This window comes from Episyrphus balteatus, chromosome X, assembly GCF_945859705.1.
Source record: "Episyrphus balteatus chromosome X, idEpiBalt1.1, whole genome shotgun sequence".
NCBI lineage: Eukaryota > Metazoa > Arthropoda > Insecta > Diptera > Syrphidae > Episyrphus > Episyrphus balteatus.
Genome location: NC_079138.1, coordinates 3,804,687 through 3,824,758, shown reverse-complemented (window position 1 = coordinate 3,824,758; position 20,072 = coordinate 3,804,687). Strand labels below are relative to the sequence as shown.

At 30.2% G+C, this 20,072-nt stretch overlaps 1 protein-coding gene across 1 annotated transcript in view; it reads right to left on the bottom strand.

The window, feature by feature from the left end:
• Positions 1 to 8,778: 8,778 nt before the first annotated feature.
• The window catches only part of LOC129920473 (uncharacterized), a 33,360-nt gene continuing 22,066 nt past the window's right edge, over positions 8,779 to 20,072 (bottom strand). Inside the window, exons 2-5 of the mRNA XM_056001685.1 lie at positions 15,545 to 16,988; positions 15,266 to 15,480; positions 13,146 to 14,030; positions 8,779 to 13,061 (exon numbers count right to left, since the gene is read on the bottom strand). Of these exons, the coding sequence (XP_055857660.1) occupies positions 10,282 to 13,061; positions 13,146 to 14,030; positions 15,266 to 15,480; positions 15,545 to 16,446 (4,782 nt within the window). The 5' untranslated portion in view covers positions 16,447 to 16,988 and the 3' untranslated portion in view covers positions 8,779 to 10,281. The remainder of the gene's footprint in view (positions 13,062 to 13,145; positions 14,031 to 15,265; positions 15,481 to 15,544; positions 16,989 to 20,072) is intronic.

The following is a 20,072-nucleotide window of genomic DNA, read 5'->3' as shown; positions in this document are numbered from 1 at the left end:
CCCAAAATTTGAAAAAGAAAATATCTAAAAAAAAAAAAAAAAAATAGAGCTCCTAGAAAGCAACCATGATTTTAAGACTTAGTGAACTTAAATCGGTACAAAATTGTTTGGAAACTGTTAACAAACAGTTAAAATAAACATAACTTTAAAATTGGTATGAAATTACCCCCCAAATTATGAAAAAATAAGATATTTCAAAAAATAGAGCTCCTAGAAATAAATGAATATAATTTTAAGATTTACTGACCCTAAACTAAACTAAATATTTCAAAAAACTAGAGCTGCTAGAAAGAAACCAATATGATTTTTGAGCTTACTGAACACAAATCTATAAAATGTGATATAAATCATTCTCGAAAATTTTAAAAAGTTCAAAATTGTTGGCCAGTATAGTCTTTACAAAAAAAAAAAAAAAAAAAAAAAACAGAGCACTGGCAGACTGGGACATTGAATATTAGATTTGGTGTGATAAAAATGAATGAAATTAATATATAGGTACCTTTTCAGTAAAAATGATTCTATTTCATAGAAACTACATCGATTTCAGCCAATGTATCATCGGTTTCAAAAATCAGTAGTTGAATGCCATTGAATCTTTGGAAACAATTTTTTGGGCAAATGTTCTTAAAAGTGGTTCTAGAAATCCAATAGACGAGATCTATTAATAAATTTAAGTTTAAGTGTAGTTTTAAATGAAGCAGCTTTGAAACAGGCCCCAGGTCATTTGAATACATGACTACAGCATGGTAATTATAATTTTTGTATAGTTAAATGAGGATTCCCTTTCTATTCCCTTTGTAATTTTTTAAAGTAATTTAAATAAATTAGAAGTTGACTAGATCCTATTTATTAAATTTTATCTTTGTTGCCAAAAAAATGAAATATTCAAATAGGTAGTTTAACTTTTTTGTTTGACAGATTTTAAACCTAACCCCCTCCGAAACAAAATCCTGGCTATTTTTTTTTTCTTTTTTTTTACATAGTCAAAGACTTAAAGATACAATTCGTGGATTAAAGTATGATAGAATTGAACAAAAATCATGAGTTACGTAGTGTCATACCGGAGGAGTCTATTAAATAAAACAATCAAGCGCGAATTTACATATTTTTTTTTTATTTTTACTTTTTTTCTCCGTGATTCGTCTTTTTTTTAATATATATATTTCATTTTGTCGATTTTTTGTATCCACACATTTTTTTTTTTTATTTTTATTTGTTTTAATATTAAACTTGAAGTTTGGTTTTCACTTTTTTTTTTTGTTGTAATTCAATATATCCTTATTTTTTTTTTTTTTTTCTTAAAATTGTTATGGATAATAATTATATTTATGATAATAACCAAAATAATGAAATACCTATGTAATGATAAATATCCTTTTGTTTTTCATTATCTATGAAACAATTCATTTTTTTTTTTTTTTTGTTTTTGTTATTTAATTTTTTTTTCTTTTGTTTTTGTTCGTAGCGTATTCTTATTTTTTAAATGTGAGTGTTTATATATTACCTAAATATATTTAACTTTTAAATTTAGATATTTTGTTTTTTTTTTTTTTAATTTAATTTTTGATGTATCAAAGTTTATGCTTATATAATTCATATTACATACAATATTTTTATTTACATACAATATTTTTTTTATAATAAAAGAAAAAAGAAATCGTTTTTTTTTTTTTTATTTATTTTATTTATAAATTTTGTTTTATCAAGGGGTTTTTTTTTATTGTTAAATAAAGAAAGAGAGACAGGGATGAGGAATATTTTGTTTGTTTTTAACGTATTTCATACATTTTTTTTTTTATATGCATGTTATTTCATTTTATAACATTTTTTGTGTCTTATTAAAATTGTGAGCATATGCTTTTTTATACGAAATATAAATAATTATAGATCAACTATTTTTACAGATTTTTGTCTTCTTGTAATCCAATTGATTTGACGTGGATGTTTTATTTTAATTTTTTTTTTTTTGTTCTTTCATTATTATTTTATATTTACAATGAGATTGTTTTTTTTTTTTTTTTGTTTTCTTTTGTTTAATACCAAATTTTTTAAAAATTAGAAACTACTCAGTTTTTGTATACCTAAAAAATAAATAAATATATAGTTTTAAAGTTTAGTGTGTAGGTACTTAGGCTTTTTCATCATATAAAATTATGTATAGTTTATTTTGTTTTTGTATGTAAAACTTTTTTACATTTGTTTAATTTTATTTTATTTATTTTATTTTATTTTTTTTTTTTTTTTGTAATTTATTATTATTATTATGCATTAGTGAAAAAATAAATTAAAAAAATTTAGAGATATATTATTTTTTTATTCAAGAATATATGTAAATAAATATCTCTTATATTTATTATATAAAAAGCGCATATTGATAGATATATATATATATATTTATATATGTTTATATATCGAAATTAATTTTGTTTGCTCTTTTTGTTTATATTTTTTTTTTTATTATTATGTTATTGAACAAGTGAAGAAATTCATGATTTTTGAAAAACTATTTACTATATGTTTTTTTTTTTGTGTGTTTTTGTATTATTATTTTTTAGTATTTATTTGAGTTAAAAATGTACAATCTCGATTTTTTTAATTATTATGTTTTTTTTTTATTGTACGAGTTTTTTTTGTGTTGTTTTTTGTATCTTCCACCATGGTTTTAATGGTGAACGATTAAGAGGGAAAGTATAAAATAAAATAAATAGACATGATTTTGTGCTTTATATGTATGTTAGTCTTAATTTTTTTTTTTTATATTCTTTTTAAGCAGCACTCAATTTTAAGTAAATATTTTTTTTTTTTTTTATTTATCGATCTTCTATTTTTTTTTTTTCTTTCATACAGTTTTGAAAAACTTTATATAATTTCTTGGAATATGTTTGTCAAAGTCTTAGAATGTTCTAAATAAAACCATGTTACACTTATTAGTCTTATTATTATTTATGTAGTTTCTTTAAGACTGAGAGAGATGTTTATAATAGAATTGGGCTGGGTGAGTGAATTGAATGAGTTGAATTGTTTTTTAAAAAGTTTCTTTTTTATGCTTGTACTTAATGCAAAGTTTTTGTTATATATTTTATTAAATTTTCTTTTTCGTTTTATATATATACATATATATATATATATGTAATTTAGATGTGTGAGAAAAGGCAGTTATATTTTTTTTTTTAGTTTATTACAGATATTTGTTTAAGTATCAAATATTTTCATAGTTTGAAAGAACTTTAATTACAGAGAATTTACATTAATACGTTTTAAACATTATGTACGTTTTTGAAACATTGACAGAAAAAAAAAATTAAATAAAAAATAAATTAAGAACGGATAACTTATTATAATATTTTGTAACTTTTTGAAAAAAAAAAAATATAAACAAGGAATCTGTTACCCAATATCCACTTTCCATCATTGCTTGCAATGATAGGTAATATTACAGCGGGAGCGGGAGTATAAATCCCAAACCAAATAAAACAACTCGAAGAAAGCTGTAATAACTCACCAGTATTGCGAATGTCAACTATCAAATTGATAATTGGTCAACTTTTAAATGGAATTTTTCAATTATTTTTCCAATTAAAAACGGTTGGCATTAAATTCTTTTGGGGGCAATCCTGATAAAAATTCCCCTGAAAATGTTCCCATGTTTTAAACATGGGAACGAAAATGATCATGAAAAGTTTCCCTCGGAATTAATTGGTATCGACAACAAAATTTTCAGGGAAATTTAGCTGTCATTTCATACGATTTTTTGTTTCCTGGAAATTAATTCCAAGGGAGATTCACGATTTTCAAAAAATTCCGAGGGAAAAAAATATTCCGAGGGAATTAAAATTTCCCTGGAGATTCAGGATAGAGCCCATTATGTACATATGTTGTATGTACATCAGAAAAAAAAAAATTATAAAGATGTTATTTCGATTTTTCCAAAGCTTTTTTTTTCTACGAATACTGTTGTTTATTCTTAGTAACCGTTTGTAATTGTTAACAATGCTACACGTATACATTTAGCAATGAGACACGGATTCTAAATGCAATAAGTGGGCCAAATTAAATTCATTTATCTTGGAAATTAATTAAAAATAATCTATACCAAATCTTAAGCAAAACAAACCGTTTAGGCCATAGGTCAAGGTACAGATGAACGTATACGGACAAACAGACCCACAGACACGCACGAACGGACGACCTACGCAAGCTTTATAACGAAAATCACGTTTTTTTTAACTTCTTCATCATTGTAATGTTAGTTTTGATTAAAACCTCGAAATTTACCAATGAAATTATAACAAAACTTGCAGAATAATTGTAATGAATTAGGTGACATTATTATTCTTATTGCATTTTACAACTATCAATAGCTTATCTATTAGTTATAGTTATAAAAATTAGATTTCGGTATGTTATTATTATAATTTACTAAGGTTGTATCTCAAAAACGGTTGGTTATATTCATTGAAATGTCATTGAAAAACTACATTAAATAGTTGACTAAATGTCTATCGTCCATCAATTGATAATTGACAATGATTGCAAAACGGGTGTAAAAGAAAGGTTCCATGATATATACTAAACATTTGAACTACAATACAAAATTATTAAATAAATATGACAAATTTAATTTTAAGAAAAAATGAAGGAGTTTTTTTTACAATGGTGGCTGAAATAAAATAATAAATCAAATAATTTTTGTAATTTTAATATCTTACCTATTCTTGTAACTGAAATTAAAAAAATACATGTTTGTATAAATTTTTTGAGTTTCTTTACTGATACTTTTACGAAAAAGGATGCTTAGTGTTTTCTGTGGACAAAAATGTTAACGAAATCTAATAAAAACAACTAGCCGACAAAGCCCGACGAAAAAAGAAACAAATTTAGGTATAATAAAACAGTTTGGTTTTTGGATGATCAATTTTTAAAATCTACCTCAATCTATCAAATTTGTCGTCTGGATATTAGGCGTCGAATGAAATGATTCGGAGATGCTTACAAAAAAAGAAATTTACACGGACACTCAAATGAAACATTAAGCAGTGCTATAGAATTTTGCGACATCAAAGCTTATTACATTGTAAAATTGTAGCTAAATAAATGTTTTTAGAAATATTTACTATTTTTTTTAATATTTTTGTTAGAAGTGTAGTTGTTTTTCACTATAAGTCGACAATATAAAAAAGTAACAAAGAATAAATGCAAATTAAGAATAAATCTTAACTCATATAATTTCACAATAAGGTTAAGTTAAATGAAGAAATAATGAAACGCTTAATAGGGGTGTCTAGGTCTACTTCCAACATTTAGGCAAGAAAGTCAATTTTTTAAAAGAAAATCAATTGTTTTAAGATAATGAAATGCAAAACTGGGTCCAATTACTTAATCTTATTTTAAAACTTGCTTAGAATATTATTTATTTTTTTTTTTTTTATCAATTCACAAAGAATTTTTTCAAGAAATAAAAAAAGGTTTCTCTTTAAATGATTTTGACCTACAAACAAAATACTATTTCATTTGATTTCTTGTATAACAAAGAATTTTTGAAGAAAAAAAAATTGAAAATCGTTAGAGCTGTTCTATGGCAAGCATAAATAAAAAACCCAACAAATATTTTTTTTTATTTCAAAAGTATTTTATTTGCAAAATTACTTTTTATTACGTTTTTTTTTTTTAATAAAAATCGTTAGAGCCATTTTTGAGAAAAACAAGCGTCTCCATTTGGTTGCCATAACAGGTGCTGTTAATTTTGGGTCTAAGAAAATTTCAATTTCCTCTCTAGGGAATCACAAAAAACTCTTAACTACCAAGTTTAAAACAAACCGGACCCACTTTTTGACATTTCCATCATCATAATCTCATATCTGATTATTATCTCGAGTTCGAATTTTTTTTAACGAATCCTAAACTTGCCCTAAAATCGCTTGACAACACTATTTTGCAATTCACGTAAATATCAGACCCAATACACTCTATCTTTTCCATTGGGTTAACTACACTATCATTCATTCTTTTTCTGCTATTCACGTGAATCTCAAGTTCGATTCACAAACTGAATTCACTTTTGACTCCACCTTCTCATATTCTTTACGCTTTGAATGAATTTTTGGCAATTTAAAAATGTGATGAATCAGACTCAGCCAATTATTTATTATTGTTATTTCTGTTTTTAAAAATTTCTGTGGATGAAATTAATTTTTAAATTAAAAAAAAAAAACAGTTGATACTAAATTAATATTAAGATATTTAAATATATCTTGTGTAAAAAAAAAAAAAACTTTAAAACAGAAAAGCCGTTTAGGAGAAATCTACACACTACACCATTATGATCATTCAAACCTAGCCCAATACCAGACTTTTTATTTATCTTTTATGATATATAAATGACTTTATTATATTTCTTGATTTATTATTTTAAAATTTTTTTTAAATAAATAATTGAAACCCAAAAAAAATCTTTAATAATTTTGTCTGGTTTTTGAGGTCAAATTCTCCTTGGTAGTTAGGCAATAAACGAAGTATATACGTTTTGTTTGTATGACAACATAATCCATTATTTATAATTCTTTTGCATTAACTTAAAAAAAAACTACGTTAAGTATTAATTACTTTGGGACATGCAGTAAAAAATAGCCAAGGTAATTAACCAACTACACTAGCCCAAAAAATTAGTACATACCAAATATGATTTTTCAAATGACGTAATTGCATGGTCATAAGAAATTTCCCAAAACCAAAATTTTCAAAATTGTTTTGTTTTTAGGCCTTTTAATGGTTTTTGCAAAATGTATACGACACTATGGACGATAAGATTAAAATTAGGCTTGATTTTGTAAATATAATCCACCTAAAATAAATCTACAAACTTACAGATAAAGTGATAGAAGTATCATGTAAGTAAACTGTACAACTCCAAAAATGCGGTGTTTAATTTCATCTAAATAACTTTATCATTGAATAATTACAAATAGAACTAACATCGCAGATTACTCATGCGCTAAAAGCACCGGAAGAAAGGTGAACTACATTATAGGATTGCGCCTTAACTAATCATTTTTTTTAACCTTCATTAAAAATTCCTTTTTTTTTTATTTATTTAATACACAAACCTCATCGGATGACACTTACGCCACCAACATAACTAGCGGCTGTTTTGCAGGGTGTCTTCTTCTATTTGTAATTATTCAATGTTTCTATCCCTCAAAACAGAAAAACTATTGCATATTTGCAGATTTTTTTTTTTTACCAAATGAGTCTTTTTTTAATCTTATCATCCATAGTTATGAAATAACTAATGGTACATTTTGCAAAAAAAAAAAACATAAAAAGTCCTATTTCTAAATTGATCTCAAATGTAAGAAACAATTTATGTATATATGACAAGAACAATAAAGAATGGATTTGCCACTTTAAAAAAATCCGTTGTTTTCAACAACTTTTTTTAAATTAATAAGTACCTAATTTTTTTTTTAAATAAATCGCCTAGACCCATATCATAAACTTTTTTTGTTGTTTCAACCCAATCTACACGCTTGAGCTTTTTGTCGCATCTCATAAAAATCACCCTGTTGATAGTTCAATTCGGCGCAAAAAAAAAAGAACGAAAAAAAAGGAAACAAAATTTAAAAAAATACTTAATAACTTTTATGTAGAAAAAAAAGTATAAAGTTTATTTTTTTTTTCTATTTTCTATGTTTGTTTTTTTTTCAGTTTTATACATACACTTTATTTAAAACATATAAAATAAACTGATCGTAAAATAAAATTAAATAAGCATTAAAAATAGCATATTAAACAGCGAATCAATATAATGAAATAAAAATATAAAGTATTATTAAAGAAATATATATATATACTTTCAGAGGCATGCCCGTTATATTTTTTTTCTTTTTTATACTTTTATATGTTATTAGCTTGATTTATTGTTATATATATAGATATATATATATATAAATATTATTTATTTTTTAATCTAAATAGCTATATATATTTGTCTTATGTTTTGTGTATTTTAATGTATATATTATCTCTAAAGCGAATTGTGTACTAAAAATTGTGTTTATTTATTTATTTATTTTTTTTTATTATTATTTACTTAATGCTAAGAATTTTTTTCTTATTTTTTCTTACAGTTGCAATAGGGGTTTTGTTCTTCTTTTTTTTTTGTATATATCAATACGTATAAATGCACTTCAAAAATATATATAAAAAAAGGATTTAAAAAACAACACAGTTTAAGATTAAAAAATATATTTTATAAAATAAGTATAAAAGTCCATAATAAATTGTATTTGTTTGTTTTCTTTTTTTTTTTTCTTTTTCGATAAATACAAAATAAAATATAAGTCAATTGCATCCATTTGTGTTTTTGTTTTTTGTTTTAATGTGCATTTTTGTATTCGAAAATCAACGGAAAATATACAAAACAATAATACCGGTGATGCCTTAACTAATCAGTTCGTTTATTTTTTTTTACCTTTTTTGTTTTTTGTTTTTTTTTTACCTCATAATAATGTTTATGTCCACCCTTGGATGATTTTATTTTATGAACATTTCTCTGTCTTCCCTGTCTCACTTTTTTTGTTTGTTAGTTTCTTTTAGAAATAATTTTTATTACATTTTACTTTACTGTAGGTGGACGTATGTATATTATTCCATAACGGTTTTTTTTTTTGTGGCGGTTAATACTGCAATGATAGGTTTATTTTTTGTTATAACATTCTTTTTTTTTTAACACTGCATTCGCGCGAAACAAATTTAAGCAAGAGATTTTTATAGATACGATTTCCTTTTTTTTTTTTTTGTAAAATGTAAATTAAAATAAAATTTATATAATGTTATTTTTTAATGGCAGTTATATACATTTTATTTACAATATATAGGTACTAATTAAAAATAAAATACGATTTTATCTATAATGAAGACGACGTATATGAACGAGTTCGAAAGATGCTTTTTTTTGGGGGGTACTTTCTTATGTGAGAGGAATCTTGTATTATGATTTTTCATTATTTTTTCCATTTAGGGCTAATTTTTCAGTCTTGAGCTTACTCAGTTAGTTAATCCTGCCAAATAATTCTAGTCCCAAGACTCAAGTAGTTTTTTTTTTCAGTTAAGGATGCATATGGAATAAGAAAAGGAAAGAAACAAAAACAAAACACTATCAATAAAAAATCAAAAGCACCTCTTCATCCTAACTTTAGTTAAATAATCAATTTTGGCAAGTTTAAATTTATCCTTGCATTGAAAAACTAAGCCTTTGTGAGTCTGAATTGACAATTTTGGTCTTCTAAAGTGCTCAAAAACAAGACCAATGATCAATGGACACTACATAAATTGAAATTGTTGTAATTCCTTCAAGCAATTTTCTATTGTTAAAACAATGACATGACAAATTAGCATATTCAATTGATAGCTCTAAAGTTACTCAGTGTTTTGGCAAAGAAAAATATCGCCTTCAAATGGAAGACAATTAATATTTTCCAACACGAAGAAGCACAATTGTTTATATTTCAAGTTTTGTTTTTAAAATGTGAAGCAATTCGCCTCAAATGTTGCTTTAAGAGCTGTAATGGAAGAAAAAAAACTTACAATAAGATTTGGATATGAAAGCATATTGGTTTGGATAAAAATCTTTCCATGAAACAACTTCCATTTTAAGGTACAAATAACTATATGCAGTTTTTTTTCAAATTCAATCACAACTGCACAAAATTTCTTGTTTTATCGATTTTGATTGATTGTCATCTAATTTTTCTTAAATTTAATTCTGATGATAAAAGTATTTGTTTTGATAAGGAGCATAAAATGTATATATATCCATGCGGGACTTTGACAACACTTACAGTTGGAATTAGATTTCAATGAAAATTAAATAAAGGTTTAAAACCTTGCATAATTTGGGGGAAAACTGATAATCTTGTCTCTAAAAATATAACACAGTTAGCTATCGCCAATTGTTATGATGTTCAAACAATATTGCTTTTTTTATGTCTTTAAAATAACATGCACCTTAAACATGTACAGAAAATTAATCGAATAATAAAATCAGTATCTCTATTAATTTTGTATCTTGTTTCACATAATCCGACCGTCTACACTACCAAATGATCTCATATTTTTTTTATAAATAAAAATATTATATCAACAAATAAAAAAGTATTCCTCTGTAAAAAAAGAAAGAAATGAAACAATGATTTCATACAAAAAATGTGTGTGTAAAAAAAAAGAAATAAAAAAATTAATAAAATATCCCTAAAACTAGTAACTAAAAACTACTAACTCCGACTATGTATTACTAGCATAACGCTGCTTTTCTTTACTCCTGCCGCCACCAGTCTTTGTTGTTCTAATTGATGCATTATGAATGCCAACACCTTGAGCATTATTTATATCATCTAATGCTCGAAAACGAACAAATCCATGTTCGGCAACTAACATACTACCACTATTGGCACTTTCGCCACTGCTGCTGCCCATACCTGAGCTGCCAGTTGTGCCGGTACCACAGTTATTGTTGCCACGATCGCCAGTAACTAGATTAGCGCTGCCATTGTCTGTTAAATTACCCCCACTGGTGCTACTTGTTATCCCAGAGGATGAACAGCCACCGCCACCCCCATTGCCACTGCCTCCCCCCGATGGGCCAATGCCCATATTCATGCCCATACCATCAACCCCTCCACCGCTCCGCGAACCACTGCTGTTTATCAAATTCGTACGCTCTGCATTACTACCAATCACCATGTCGTCGTCAGATTGTAAGATATACTGCTGCATTGCGGCACTATTGCTTCGTTCCAATTGACAATCGCGGTAATAATTCAAGGCTTTTATTGGTGCACCTCCACCACCGCCACGATGAGGATGAGATGGCATTTCCCGCTGGTCATCGGACGAATCACGTTGATGGTGGTTATGCGACGAATGGTTAGGATCGATCATCATTAGTTCGGCCGCACCGCCAACACCTGTTCGCAAGATGCGTGCCGAACCATTGATAACACCACCTCGAGGATGATGATTTGCTGTGCTTAGCGTCTGTACACCTGACGGACGTGACGAAGACGAAGCAGCTGATGAAGAGCTGCCATTTCGACCGGTTATTATACCACCAATATTGTTCAATGTTCCACTTTTTCGCACAACACCATGACGATCGAACGAGTTATAAGTTGCATAACGTGCACTTGTGCAGGAATGTGTTGAATTTGAACTTCTTCGTTCGGGATTTTCATAATTCGTTCGATCCAAATTCGCGCGATGGTGGTTTCGGCTCGAATTCGAAGTGCGATCATTGTTCCTAGACATAGGTCTGTCAAGCATCATATCGGCTGGGACATTGCCCTCACGAATTCCACCGCCGAATTTTGGTCTCTCAAAATTGGAGAAGTCGTAGCCGCTTGTGCTGCTGCCACCGCCATTCAATGGTTCTGAATAACAATTGTCTGAATACTGATGCTGGTCAGAAACTCGATTACCTGTTGATCGCAACTCAAAATTCGGATTCTCATAATGATCGGTTTGTGTTTCAGTTAGAAAATCAGAATGGTGGCCACTCTGGGCATCGATCTGCTGCCGTGAGTGCATGTGGCTGCCAATGCCGCTACCTGACTGCAAGGATCCTGTATCATAAGGACGCACAAAATTATTTGTTGATTGCAGCTGAAAATCGTTGCGTTGTGAGCCACCACCCATCGACCCTTGACCGCCTAGAGAATTTAACGCAAATGTGTCATCGTATATGGGCTTGCCCGTACGAAGTGTATACGTATGCAAATTTGTGTTGGCGTTGCAAATTGCTGGATAGTCTGTTTCAAATTGTTCTTGGCTAGAACTCGATGTGCAAGGCAAGAAAAAGCCGGCCACATTGTGACCACTGTCAGCATTTTTTTCACGCTGCATACCACCACCACCTGGAGCCATTCCGCCGACGCCAACACCAGCTCCGCCACCGCCACCACTAGTTTTTAAACCAGCCACCCACGACATTAAGGTGATTATGGCGATTTCTATTAAACGCAATGAAAACTGATAGCCCCACTGCAACCAGTCCATGTCAGATGATGATGTGATTAGCGGACGTGTTGTTGAAATACTTATGGCACCAAATATCTGCAAGGCTGCCAACAACACAAACAACAATGCCGTTGCAATTGTTATATGAATCGCATAAGAGAGATTTTGAAATCCATGAATATAATTTTGGCTTTTGCTTCGAAGAATTCTCTTCAAAATTCGATAAATGTACAAGTACAATAGTCCCAGGCTGAGACATATAAAAATATAAATGATCTGACATATAAGCGAGAGTACCCTGGGTGGTGGAGGCGGCGGAATGGTCAGCTGATGATGGTGATGCAGTAAAGGCTGTTGTAAATGATGCTGTTGTAATACCATATTGTTGGTGTTTGCCACTCGATGATACAGCCCATTGCGATAAAGTTGCTGATAGTAAAATTGTTGGCTGTGACTGGTTGTGTAGCTTTCGACATAATGTAGTGTAATGCAGAGGACGACATGAACGCCACTGCCAACAACCACAGTCAGTGGCCGAATCAGAGCGGAATAACGATTATTCTTATGATTGAGACTCTTAATCAGTAAAAATAATATTAAAACTGAAAATGAAATTGTCAAAAAAGTTGCCGGTAAATTGAGCAAAATTTCTGAGACGAATATATGAAATGTCGAATGAATGTTGTATGCATCATAGCACAAGTAGAAAATACGCGAACTACAAATAATTATCAAAATCAAATGGATGCAAATGAAATAGGATTGACTAAAGAGATGAGTAAGCTTATTATAAAAGATCATTTTAAATATTGAATAGACGCCTAAGATGGTGAAGAGAATTACCGACAGGTAGACATGGATATTCCATGCCACTGACCAGGTGGCTGTGTTGTGTTTTGTCGATGATGACGACGAGGACGAAGAAGATGATGAAGCTGTTGCTGAAGATACTGTTGTCGATGAAGTCGATGATGACGATGATGATGAGGACTGGCCATTTTGATGGAGGTGATGTTGCTTCTGTTGTGATTGTTGTTTACTACCACCACCTGTACAAACGGACACAAAAATTAAATTACATTTTTATTTGAATGTTGAATGAAATAATACTTATTTATTACTAAATTACTTACCACCGGAATTTGGTGTATCTGTCGACTTAGTACTCATTTTGATTTTGGGTTGTGTTTTCGGTTCATCTTGATCTTGACCGAGATCATCGGGTTCATTGGAATCTTCAATGTCATCACTACTATCACTTCCAACGCCACCCCCTGCCAAGTCGAAATTCTTACTCTGATTTATATTCGGATTTTGGCTGTTTCCACCTCGATTATCATCAGGCATATTCTCCGGAGAAGTCTGCACAACAACCACCGGCGACGATGGTGGCTGTGGATTATAAGCTGGTCTCGAGGTAACTTGTTTCAATAGTACCTCTGGAATATCTTCCTTTCGACCATTCGAACCGGATAAAATTCGCCTTATGCTGGGTAGATGTTCTTGTCTGGGGTTATGAATTGCATCGCTTATCTCAGATAATGGTACTGTATTAACCACACCATCACCATAAATATCAACACCATTGCCCAAACGATTATTTCCACCTTTCTGCGATGGTGTATTCAATGCCTTTTTACGCTGTCCCTCTTGGTCCAATGGTAGCTGTTGTGGCTTGTGACTAGTGGCTGGGAAATCACCACTACCAATTGGATTACTTGGAATAGCTATTGAACCACCACCAACGCCACCACCCAAATCAGGTGGTCTAAATGGTATTCGTTCGTGTCCAGGCATTAAACTAGGTGGTGGAATTGGACGTCGATTGATGTAAGTTCCTGTATTAACAATTACACCTTCGTTATTTGTGCCACGTAATGTGGGCTTATCAGCAAATGGATTTTGATATTCTGGCGGCAATGGCGGTGTAAAGAATGATCGTGCTGGTGGTGAATATGATGGCATATCTCCAGGATACATTGGAATTGTTGGTTGGCTCTTTTTTAGTATGTTTGGTACTTGAGTAGATTGATTATAAATAAAAAAAAAAAATAAAATAGAAAAAGGAATTTGACGTTTTTTTTTTTATAATATATGTTAAACAATAAAAATAAACCATATCGGAAAAAGCAGCAACTTTTGTTTTGATAATGCGAAAAAAACGATGATATTTGGCCAATTTCACAGACAGGTAATGACCGGGTAACCGATTTGGAGGTTTTATCAAAAAATGAAGATTATTTCAGGCATATCCGGCAGCCGACAGCTAAGAACGCGCACTTAGCAATACAAGAGATGAAATATATTTTTCAAATAACACAACCTCTCGCATGTAACAGATTCAAGGAAACTTTGAAAACTAAAATATGAAACACAAAACAAACCCATCTTGACTTAAGTGAAAAGTTTTGTTTTTAAATGGCTAAGTTAACATAACTTTATGTTTTTTTTTTATTACTGACGAGAATTCGGTCTCGTTTGTTGGCTAAGTGAATTAGTTTTAAAGATTCTCTCTTTACTCAAGAAGTGAATGGGGAAGAAAATAAAATATCGAGCCCTTCCTGCCAAATTATCATAAGCGACATGGCGCTTACGATGTTTTTGTTTACAGGAAGTTTTTATTATCTTTTTTTAATAGACTTATTAGAAACAAATTTGATGTACATATATCAGCCTTTTTGTGATTTACAACTATCAATCGATAGATTTGGGATTTTTAAACCTAGTTTATAGGAAAACTGGCCAACTTTTTAATGGAATTTTGTAATTAGATTTCATTTAATAAAGGTTAGGACCATTCTCGGCTTTCAAAACATTTCTTAATTAAGTAATAAGATATCGAAATTTAATTTTTATCAACCACCGTTTAGCTGAGGCAGTTCCGTTAAAGCCATAAATCGTTACAGAAGTATTAACTTCTTTTCAATGCAACTCCTCGTAGATCGAAAAATGAGTTACAATTTAAAACGGCAAGACACTTTCATGGCAACATTGGTCAGCGGGCCAATCGAATTTAATCGAATTTTGTAGTAGAAATATACAACTATTTTTAAAAATAGAGCTGCCAAAGGAATTGCCAAATTTCCATGCTGTAGGTAATCTTGTTTTGACTTTCCAAGTAAATGTTATAAAAGGTATAAAGAAGATAGAACAAATTACATAAATAGAACTGAAAATATTTTTTTGTATGCTGACACTTTTTTTTTTTGTTGTTGTTTTAAAACAGTAAGAATATAAAATATAATCAACTTACGCGATGGTGATGGTGTTGAGTTTAATAAATGTCGATGCCTATCACGATCATGATTATGATGTCTGTTGGGATTTGGATAAGTGGGATTACTATTGCTTTTTAAGATATCGGCATTTGGAGCTGATGTCGGAAGAGCATGATCCCGTTCCAGATCTAATTCATAATTCCGATGATGTAAATTGATTTGCTGTTGATGTGCTGATTTTTCTAAATACCTACAATTGAATAAAAAAAAAAACATTAAATTTTAATACAATTAATACAAAAAAAACAAATTACCGCAAAGTTGTTAATGGCGGTGTTGCAATAGTTGTTAGACTCGGTACATAGCTATTATCGGGTATGCTACGTTTTGTTGTGGATGTTGTACCATATGCAACTTTTATCAATACTGCTGCCACGCTGCGTTCCAAATTGTCTAATTTATCTAAATAATGGCCACCTCCACCTCCACCTCCTCCTGCATTGTTGTTATTATTACTGTTGCTACTACTACTGTTGTGAGAATGATGATGATGATTACTTATTCCACTACTGCTACTGCTGCTGCTGACAATATCACTATTTGAATTTGCAACGCCATCTAAGCTGATGGGATCAACAACTAGCAATCCACATACCGGCCGCACCGCATACAATTCGATAAGGATAAATATTATGAAGAAAAAGTTCAACGTTAAATATTTTCCTAAATACTTTGAAATTTTCAAATTTAATGAATTTTTAAATTTGCTCCTGCGAATTTTTGCTGTTGCAAATTCGTTTTTTGTTTTTGATATCGACATTGACATCGACGACGATGGTGCGGATGATAGTAGTAATGATGGCGTTGATGATTGGGGATTTCGGTCATTGGGTAAACCAGTAGTGGCGGCAATTAATAATGGCTGAAGACGCGGGGTCACTTCTCTTACTGTTTCGGATGTTATTGTTGTTGTTCTTGTTGTTGTTGCAAGTTGATTTTTATCATCATCCTGTATTATGGATTGTATTCTGAAGTTTGGTAACGCTGAAGAAGTTGCTGTTGTGGCAACATTGGGATTCTCATCATCATCGTCGTCCTTTTTCTTCTTCACCACCAACAGTCTGAGGCGTTTTTTAGCAACATCTCTTCGCTGACTTATACCACTAGTAGTACTATAATAATTGTTAAGATCACAGTTGATTTTAATAATCGACATTTTTGTTCAAGTTTTTTTTATTTTATTTTGTTTTGTTTTTCTTGTTTGCTTTTATTTTAACTGCTAGAATTGTTACTCTTGTATTGTATTTTTATGTATGCTTTATCTAAACTTAAGTTAAGCAAAACGACATTTTTTTTTTAAATTATTTTTCTCGTTGCATAACAATCTTTTTATATGATGATGCTGTCATTAAAGATGTTGATTGCCAAGGAATCACAGTTTTACTTCGTTGAAGAAATGCCTTCGTGACGAAGCTAAATTTGGAGCTGCTTGTAATAATAGTTGTAATATTGGTGATAATGGATTCAATAACAGTGCCTATTTGTGGCAATGAATTTCCTTTGAAAATTCTTAATTTTAGATGCATATTTTGAGAGTATTTTAGATTTTAATAAGATTTTTCTGCTTATTTTGCCATTAAATGTTTGGCTCTACATAGTTAGAGGCTTTTTTTTATTTCAAGTGTGTTGTAGAACTATTTTTTTTTTAATTTAAATGTGCAATATTAACACATTGACAATTGAGTTTAAAACGCGCATCTGCAAAAAGAAAATAAGAAAATAAATAAATGTTAATTTAATTGAAAAGATTTGAAATAACAAATTACAAATAAAAATAGCAAAAACTGGAAAAGCTCCAGGGGAAGAGCTCAAATAACTACTAAATTTTTGATCCCCTTTTCTAACTCCTATGGCATAACGAAAAAATCTACGCATTATTTGTGGATTTTAAAGCTGCTTTTTATATGCGTTAGATCTATCTAGGTGTTTGAACAAGATTCCTGCAAGTCCACGTTACAAGGTAAAAAAAAAATAAACTATATAAATCATTACTTCTATTATATTGCTAGACATATCAATACCAACATAATGCTGGCTAAAGCTAGCCCTCTTAGGTCATGAGCGCTCATTAGTTTTAAAGTATCAGATTTTGTAACATTTATTTTCTGATGATACCGTAATAGGACTTGACTTACAGTTGGAATTTGGCTTAAAAATGATTAGCCCACAAGATTTTGACTGCCAATTGAACAAATTCTTTCTTTCTTTCGCGTTGAATAACTCATTTTTTATTAATAAAAAAAAAAAAATTCAAAAAAATCAATTTTTCGGAAATGGGCATGTGCCTAGAACAGTATCTAATCAAAAACTTTGAACTTGTTGAGCGCCCAGTTCCACCTCAGCTAAAAAGCTGATACTTTACATGTTTAGTACAAAAAAAAAATAATGGAACAAGTTTTTAGGTGAGGAACAACGGAAATGTTAAATCCAAAAAAAAATGGACCACCCTTATGTATACAGACACAAAAGCAGAAGTTTCGGGTGCACCAGTCTTTTCGCATTGGTTTGGAACGAATTCTGGTGTTAAGCAAGGCTGTGTGTTAAAAGCCTTTCTTTTTTTAACGACAATATAATTAATCTTTCTGAAGGGTTTCGAATCTTAGGTATTTTCATTAATAAACTGTTGTAGCCTGATGATCTATTGATTGCACTTGTTTTTCTAAAAGTTTTCGGTGTGCTAAACTCGAATCCAAATTCAGAAATATTCGATGATTAACATAAGTATGGCAATGGTGACGTCCAATCCCTGAGTATAGATCTGTGAGCTTTAGAAAGGAGAGGGGTTCAAGGTTACACATTTTGGTATTCTATTAATATTTTGAAAAATCATGATGCACAAAAAAAAGAGGGTATAAAAATATTAAAAAAGTAAAGTTAGTTTTGACTCGGACAAACTATTTAATAACAATCTTGTGGGTGGGAATTGTTGACTTTTGGTCATATCCCAAAAGTCCAAACAAATCTCATTTGGCGTTTTTTATAACATTGTTGGTGTCAACAGTCAGTATCGAAGGATCGTATACAGAGAAATTGACGCGGGCTCTCGGAATTGATTGGGATCCCGGATTGGATCCGAGATTGGATGCCCCAGTTTCAACAAAATGTTTCAAAAAGCCACACAAACGGTGTAACAATAGATTTCTTTAAAACGCAATTCAATGAACCGTGTGTTATGTTTAAAAATGGTCCTGCCGATTTTTTGATAGTGTGGTTTCACACCTATAGATTGTTTCAATTAGACGTTATGAAAAGAGCTCAGAGCGGCCGTTTCCATACATACATGTTCTGATTATAATTCCAGATATATCAAGTAGTGTGTTTTTTTCCGAGCGACCAAAAAAAAAAATAGAATGCAGGGATTTAAATGCGAACGAACAAACATAAATGCAAAAACCATGTATGTTCTCCAAATTCAAACTTGTGTGTTCTATTTTTCGCGACTAAACTGTCATGCGACATAAATTGCATGTGAATTTCTAGTCTAAGAAGAGAGTGTCACCGCCCTGGATATATTCCAATTGAAAACAAAGCATACGAATATTTATTATTTAGGACGTATAGATTGAGGGCCGACTATATTACTTGCTTCTTAAAATACAAAACTAGAAATCAAAAACAATACGTTTTTTCTGAGGCAAGCATAAGCACTATGCTACCCCTTATACAACCCCACCTTACAAGTGATCTCTCTCTCATTTTGCCGTCAACTTTAATGCACATCCTTCACACATGAGCTGCACTTTTCTTTAACCCTTCCAATCCCAAACCCTCCCCCTATTATCATTATCATCGTCTTATAAGAGTTGTCCTTAGAGAGAGGTGGAGATGCTGGTGGATATTTTTTTTTGAATCCACATGAGCTTAAAAAGATTTCATTTTCTATTTAGTAAAAAAAAAAAAAAAATACTTGGCTCTGAACAAAAGTATTTTTTTTTTTGTCTCAGCTGTTGAAGATATACACGTTTGACAAACATTAAAAACGATACACAATGTGATGCTTCTCGAAGCGTGTGTACTTTTCGTGCACTCTTTTTTTTTTTGAGAAGGGTAGGTTGTTTGGAAAACCGTCATCATCCACAAAAAAAAAGGACTTTTCATTTTGCCTGTGGCGATGATGATAAACGTCTGATTTTCATGGAAATATGTGTATGTTAAACAACTTTTTAGAAAATGGTCGTTTCGTCGAAACAAAATTAATTTCAGATTATTTAAAAAGAGAAAAAATCATTTCCAATTTCGTCTCGAAATGTAAACCTCTAGAACTTAGCCATATCAATCTACAGAGTTAAGATGTATAATGAATAATTTATTAATAATAACAAAAGTGGCTGACACTACCAGAAATAAAAACAAAACAAAGAAGTAAGAAAATTAATTTCTCCTCATAATATTGTTTATTATTGCCTTCTTCTTTCCAAAACATGTTTTTATTTATTTTTCGACTATTTTGATTGAATTTTTTTTTTTTTTTGTAAAAATCTTTAAGAAAATTTGTGAATAAACCTGACTCAGTGACATCGATGAATCGTTCTCATGCAGCAACAAAACACACTAATTTAATTTTTCGTTGTTTAAGCAACAACAAGAACCACAAATTTATTTGTAGATGGGAGACTCTTTTCATGCTGCAGCAAAGCATCATCGAAAGCATTTTGATAGAATATAAAAAGATGATTTTAAAAAAGTGTTATATATTTTTTTTTTTTTAGATTCGATATAAGGATACACGATTTTTCATCAACAGTTGCTACTCTTGGACTTGCGTACAAGACTTTTGTTCTA